Raw genomic sequence first — 6,578 nt, 5'->3', positions numbered from 1 at the left:
GATTAACCGGCAGGCTGGCCCGCTAGACTAGCAGGTTACGGGAGGCGGGCTGGCATGGTTCACAGGCTCATAATTCCTGGCTTACCTCACCCCGTTCTTGCGGGTTTCTAAGTTGGGATCGCAGGCCGAATTTGCTTTGACACCCTTATTCAGAATCCCTAAGTTCATTTTCAGCCCCAATATTCATTCTACCACCAGATTGCCCACTCCAACCGCAGCCGCGCCGGACCACTGTGGTGCGCCACCTTCAACCACTATATCAGCCCCAACTCTCGACCCAACGTGCAGCTAAACCTCGCTAGTGTTTAATCATCTCAAGTTTACACTAGGTGAAATTAAAATCACAATAGTTTTGCATACACAATAATATTTTGACATGTGTTTACTTAATATTATGTCTCATGTTAAAATATTTTTCCTAATGTTAGCTCAAGTGGTAAAATATTTTATCTAATACTAACAACTAACATTTGCCTATAAAAAAACATGTAAAAATATTACTTGACCAACTAAATACTAAGGATAATTTTACCTAATATTTATCTCATGTTGGCCCCAAATTAATATTTTTTTTTCACATTGACTGAACACCAAATAAGTTTTACTTATATCCCCACTATTAAGTTACACTGTAGTGTGTACTCTGTATAATGCTATGCGTGCTGTGGCAAGAACGACAACATCTGTTACCATTCCCGCCAAAAATGTCCTCCTCAGCCACCGGTTTTTCCGATCAGAACCCGAATCCTATGCCAAACTCATCGAACTCTACGCTCACGATCGAGCGTTGCACCTCGGCAAGAAGCTCCACGCGCACCTCACCGTCACCGGCTTCACCTCCTTCAACACCATCGCTTCCAACCTCGTAGCCTTCTACGCGTGCTGCGGCCAACTCTCCCTTGCACGGAAACTGTTCGACAGAATTCCCACCACCAATGTCCGCCGTTGGATCGCGCTCATCAGCGCCTGCGCTCGCTGCGGCTTCCACCACCATGCCATCGCCGTGTTCTCCGAGATGCAAGCTATCCAAGCGCTGAAGCCCCACAATGTTTTCGTCATTCCGAGCGTTCTCAAGGCTTGCGGCCATATCGGCGACCGAGTCGCCGGAGAGCAAGTGCATGGATTGATTATGAAGTGTTCGTTTGAGCTTGATGCGTTTGTGTCCAGCGCGTTGATTGTTATGTACTCTAAGTGTGGTCGTGTTGAGGATGCGCGCAAGGTGTTTGATGGAATGGCTGTGAAGGACTTGGTTTCGATGAATGCTGTTGTTTCTGGGTATGCTCAACAAGGGGCTCCGAATGAGGCGCTGGATTTGGTGGAAAGTATGAATTTGGTGGGGATGAGGCCAAATGTGGTAACGTGGAATGCTTTGATATATGGGTTCTCGCATAAAGGTGATCGAGGAATGGTCTCGGTGATTTTTAACTTGATGATTGCAGCTGGGATTGAGCCTGATGTGGTGTCGTGGACTTCTGTTATATCTGGTCTTGTGCAGAACTTTTGTATTGAGGAAGCATTTGGTACCTTTAAGCAAATGTTGGGTCATGGATTCTGTCCAACTTCTGCTACTATCAGCACCCTTCTTCCTGCTTGTGCTACTGCAGCGAGGGTGAAGCTTGGAAAGGAGATTCATGGCTATGCTTTTGTGATTGGGGTGGAGGAAGATTTGTATGTAAGGAGTGCTCTGGTTGACATGTATGCTAAATGTGGGTTCATTTCTGAAGCGAGGACTCTGTTTCGCAAGATGCCGGAGAAGAACACGGTTACTTGGAACTCTATCATTTTTGGTTACGCGAATCATGGGTATTGCGAGGAAGCTATTGAGCTCTTCAATCAGATGGAATTAGAAGGGGAAGCTAAATTGGATCACTTAACTTTCACGGCAGCTCTCACAGCATGCAGCCATGCTGGAGATATTGAACTTGGGCAGAGGCTGTTCGAGATCATGCAAGAAAAATACAGTATTGAGCCACGGCTGGAGCATTATGCATGCATGGTGGATCTGCTTGGTCGAGCGGGGAAGGTGGAAGATGCATATTGTATGATCAAGACCATGCCTGTTGAACCTGATTTGTTTGTTTGGGGTGCTTTACTGGCGGCTTGCAGGAATCATGGGCATGTGGAGCTTGCAGAAGTGGCTGCTAAGCATTTGTTGGAACTAGAGCCTGAGAGTGCTGGGAACCGTCTTCTGTTGTCCAGCCTGTATGCTGATTCTGGCAGATGGGGAAAGGTTGAGAAGATCAAGAAGATGCTGAAGAAGGGAAAACTCAGAAAACTTCAAGGATTGAGTTGGATAGATAATGTATAATAATATGGTAGGTAGCCAAGTAGGTAAATGATTCTTTCTGGCTGGAGGTCTCTTTGCACTTTGCTTCGTTTTTTGGGTTAGTCAGGTCATGGGTTTTTCTTCAAAAAGAAGGGGATGGCAAAACCTGTAGAAACAATTTGGGATATATATTGTTTTCTGTTCCTCATCAGTCATCAGTCAATAGTTCGGTAATCTTTTGACAAGTGAAATTGGGCATAAAGAAAATCTCAAGTGCGTTTGGATTCTTATTGAAATTAAAACTGATCTACATTAAACTCAACACAACAAAATTCTACTTTTGCTGTGAAATCACACTTGCTTTGGTGCAAATAGAGCAATGTTGTCAAATAACCAATATAGCAGTACTATAGTGTATTAGTGTAGTGCTCTAAGGACTCACCGCTATCCGCTATTTTCCGCTCTGAGTGCACGATCCGTGATTAACAACATTGAAACAGAGAAACAAACAAAACTTAGCGTGCTGGTTTTTTCCTTTCACATGGTACTCACATTCACTGGGATATACATTAAGCTTCATTCTATATGATGCGAAAATATCTTTACCATTACACTATCATACGTGCCTGCATACCTTAGGAACTAAACTATGTATTTTCATTTAATTCAAACACCGCAAAGATTTGTTAGGAAGCACCTGGTAGTGCTTGGATTGCGTATCACATACTTGCAATAAAGTGAGGCATCACGGAGAAAGGTTATGTTCTCACATATACAATAAATAGTTTGATTATTTCATCACCAAAACTTCACCATTTCTATTGAAAAGGACATGTGGTCCATTTATTATACTGATGAATTTCTCAGAGAACCTAAAACTTTACTCTTTATATTTTTTACGAGAAACCTAATCCACTAGAGGCATTTGCACTTTTGTTATCGATTCCACAACCCCCCCCCCCCCCCCCATGATTCTTTTATTTATTGAAAAGAGAATGTGGGCGTGGTGTGCCTTTTCTTTAATTCAAATCAAGTTTCCTTGTCTTCTCCAACAACCTCTACTTGTACCTTTTAGCTACTCCTTTATATCACTTCCATTTAAAGTTGTTTAAATATCATTTGAGTAAACAGACTTTTGTTTCAATTTATAAGAAGAGCCTGCTTACTGGTTTAAAAATGCATGCTAACTTTCCTTTGTACGGGTGCTAACAAATCTTCCAAAATAGCATGAGAAATTCAATTCGCAAAGAAGTATAAACAAGCCTTATCCACAAGAAGAAAGCGTTGATGAGAGTGCAGAGAAATTGTAATAAGTTGCCCACGGAGTTAAAAAAAAGTAGTAAAACTTACAAACTGTATAGATCGGTCTTCCTCAAGCTCCTATTTATCTTGATCAAAACATGTTTGTGCCTCTACTCGTTAGAATGCATACTACCCTCTAAACCAAGTAAACTTGGACAAGAAAATTACTCAGACAACTGAGTCTCATGGGTAAAACAAGTATTCTCTATATGTGTGTATATGATGTGCCTCTATAAATATACAAAGTACAAATCTCGTTCCATTCCCACATTTCTAACATTAAGGAATAACTTTTAAGGTATAGAAACACAAATGCCAGAGTGACATGGAACAAATGTTTGCTGACTGTTGTTCAGTCTCTCTTTTATTCAAATTTCCAATGGTTCTGAAAAAAAGGTTAACATGTTCAGGATTTCATAATATAATAGCACTCATGATGTATGAATCCGAGAGCTAGTTAAGAATTTTTACTATAGAATCAGCTCTCCAAGTAGTCCAGAAGAAACATGCCAGAATTCTCCTCCTACAATTAGGTAACAGGAGTAAGAGATGTGTGCAAGGAAGCACATGATAGATATTACTGATGCAAGCTTGTAATTTAGCTCCTTAAAGTCTCCATATGCTTCCTCAAGAATACTTTTGAATCTACAAAAGAGACAACACAGAAAATTAATGATTTCTTCAGCCTTAAAATAGCAAATTTGATAGCATGAGAACTCAGTCAATGAGGGGTTAGAAGTAGAAAATGTTGAAGACTCTACACATGATGGTATAAATTCTAATGAAGATATACATACCTAGCCTCCTAAAAGAAAACCTAAGTATCACAAGAAGGTCCAATGAAACATATTTTCTATATTAGACAATAAAGATTAAGGTAAAACATTATTTAAACAAAGACCAAATCTCATCTTCAACCAAAAGATACTCATGTTACATCGCGGGGGAAAAGTAACTGAAAATTTACATCATATCAAGGATGGGGGCATTCAGTATATAGTTTTACCATCTGAGGATGACACATCAAGCTAGTGCATCATTGCACTTCATTTCAGATGGATAGATAATCTGTTGATATATCAGAACAGTGAATAACAGCATCAAAGTTACCCACCAGTCATTTTCTCTAAATTGATCACCTAATCATTCAGTATACCTCAGCATATTGCACTCAACAACAGAATGAAGGAAAAACATGCTCATTGCTCATCTCACTTCATTCAAAATTCACAAGCCATACTAACAAAGAAATAGGAAACAGAACATTCAATTCTTCCACATCCCAAGATACATTAACATAATTCATACACACAACAAAATACATTATAATCATCATAATTAGCCATCAAGTATGGGCTCAGGAATGGTTACTCAAACTATAATGTGCTTGAAGTAGAAATAACCACAATCAATCAATATAGATAGTTCTGTTCTATATACAACAACAACAACAACAACAACAACAACAACAACAAAAACACTAAATTGCTAACCTGTATAAAAATAGAGAGTAATTGCAGCTGAATTGATCTGAACCGCTTTCATTTATTATCATTAGGAGCAAGATGAGGGTGAGGCCAATCCCTCTGGTGCAACATGTTAAAGGGGTATTGAGAGCGATAAGAGGAGGTGGCAGAGGAAGAAGGAAGCGGCATACCCATGTGTCCATGGCCATGATGCAGGTGAGGCATACCATGGAAGGGCATAGACATCATCGGAGGTGGATAAGGCATGGGAATCGGAACAGGAAGGTGAGAAGAATTCCCATGTCCATGTGAATGGGAATGTGTTTGTGAATGCGAATTTGAATGTGCAGTTGCAGCAACAGCAGCAGCAGCAGAATCATGCAAGCTCTGAGGAACAGGGGTGGAAGCAAAGAGATGATCGGAGGAAGAAGGACCCTCGTTGGAGAGACCCTGCATCCTCTTCAAGTACAGCCGGTACTTCTGAAGATGACTCGCCACGTTCTCTCGGGTCAACCCTTCCACGTTCATCAACTGCATGATCGTCTTCGGCACCGCGTTCTTGATCCCGAGGTGCGCCACCACGTCCACGAACCGCTTATGCAGCTGCGGTGTCCACACCAGACGCGGCCGTTTCAGCGTCGCCGTATCCGTCGTCCGAACCGCCGAGTCAGCCTCCTCCGCCGCGCAATCCACCTTCCTCTGTTTCCGTGACCCTGACCCACCCGACCCGTCGCGATCGGTGGTGTCGTCCTCCTCACCTCCGCCACCTCCGCCCTCGCCCTCCTCGTCGGAGGAGGAAAGAGCCTGGAGTGGGGCTCCACCGCTGCGGAGGATGGAGAGCGTGTTGCGGGATGCGCGGTTGACGTCGAGGAGTGTGCGGCGGGGCTCCGGCGAGATGCTGAAGGCGGTTGCGAGCTCCGGCGGGATCAGCGGCTGAGAAAGCGGAGTTAGATCGTGAACGCTTGGGAGACCCTTCTCCCACTCCATCAAACGCTCTTCATCCATCATCCTCACCTCTTCCCCCATTCGTACTCTGTTTCTATGGAGGCAGAGACAAAATCGTTGAAATTTGGATCCGAAAAAGTCAAAATCAAATGAATGAATTGAAGAAGAGGATGATGGTGAAATTGAATTGAAAGAGATGAGTGAAGAAAGATTGAGATTCAGAGAATCAGAAGAGAAATCTCTGATTTCGTTAGTGAGAATCGGAGTGGATGATTTGTGTTGAGAGCTTGTGTGATGTGAAGAGGGAAAGTGAGGAAGAAAGAATGATTTTGGGGAAGAAAGATAATGGTGGGGATGAAATTGAAATAAAATAAAATGATGGGGCTAGTGATTTGTAATAATGGTGGAGTTTGGGGTGATTGTGAAGGGGGAAAAAAGGAGAGAAAAAGTGCAATATGTTATTCCAGATGGTGCCAGCATGGACAAGTTAGCTAGATATTTTTTATCTCTTCTTAATATCTTGTATATTATACCACTTTAGAGAACGAGACATTATTGTAAATTTGCTTCTTATCTCATATCAATTATCATTGTGACCA

At 42.1% G+C, this 6,578-nt stretch overlaps 2 protein-coding genes across 3 annotated transcripts; one reads left to right on the top strand and one right to left on the bottom strand.

The window, feature by feature from the left end:
- Nucleotides 1–483: 483 nt before the first annotated feature.
- On the top strand, nt 484–2,570 carry LOC130747275 (pentatricopeptide repeat-containing protein At5g59600). The gene has a single exon (XM_057600153.1). It carries the CDS (start codon nt 656–658, stop codon nt 2,306–2,308), a length of 1,653 nt encoding a protein of 550 aa, XP_057456136.1. The 5' UTR covers nt 484–655; the 3' UTR covers nt 2,309–2,570.
- Nucleotides 2,571–3,612: 1,042 nt separating this feature from the next.
- On the bottom strand, nt 3,613–6,353 carry LOC130747274 (transcription factor PCL1-like). Of its 2 annotated transcripts, XR_009022352.1 has the most exons (3): nt 5,062–6,353; nt 4,040–4,213; nt 3,613–3,953 (listed from the first exon to the last, which is right to left on the bottom strand). XR_009022352.1 is itself a non-coding variant. In XM_057600152.1 (2 exons), exon 1 carries the CDS (start codon nt 6,058–6,060, stop codon nt 5,110–5,112), a length of 951 nt encoding a protein of 316 aa, XP_057456135.1. In that variant the 5' UTR covers nt 6,061–6,353; the 3' UTR covers nt 3,613–4,213; nt 5,062–5,109. The 2 variants fall into 2 exon arrangements, 1 of the variants encoding a protein (XP_057456135.1); XM_057600152.1 differs by having other exon boundaries at nt 3,613–4,213.
- Between the last annotated feature and the right edge of the window lie 225 nt (nt 6,354–6,578).

Source organism: Lotus japonicus, chromosome 3, assembly GCF_012489685.1.
Source record: "Lotus japonicus ecotype B-129 chromosome 3, LjGifu_v1.2".
Taxonomy (NCBI): domain Eukaryota; kingdom Viridiplantae; phylum Streptophyta; class Magnoliopsida; order Fabales; family Fabaceae; genus Lotus; species Lotus japonicus.
Note: the sequence above shows the minus strand (reverse complement) of the source record. Positions and strands in the feature narration are given on the sequence as shown.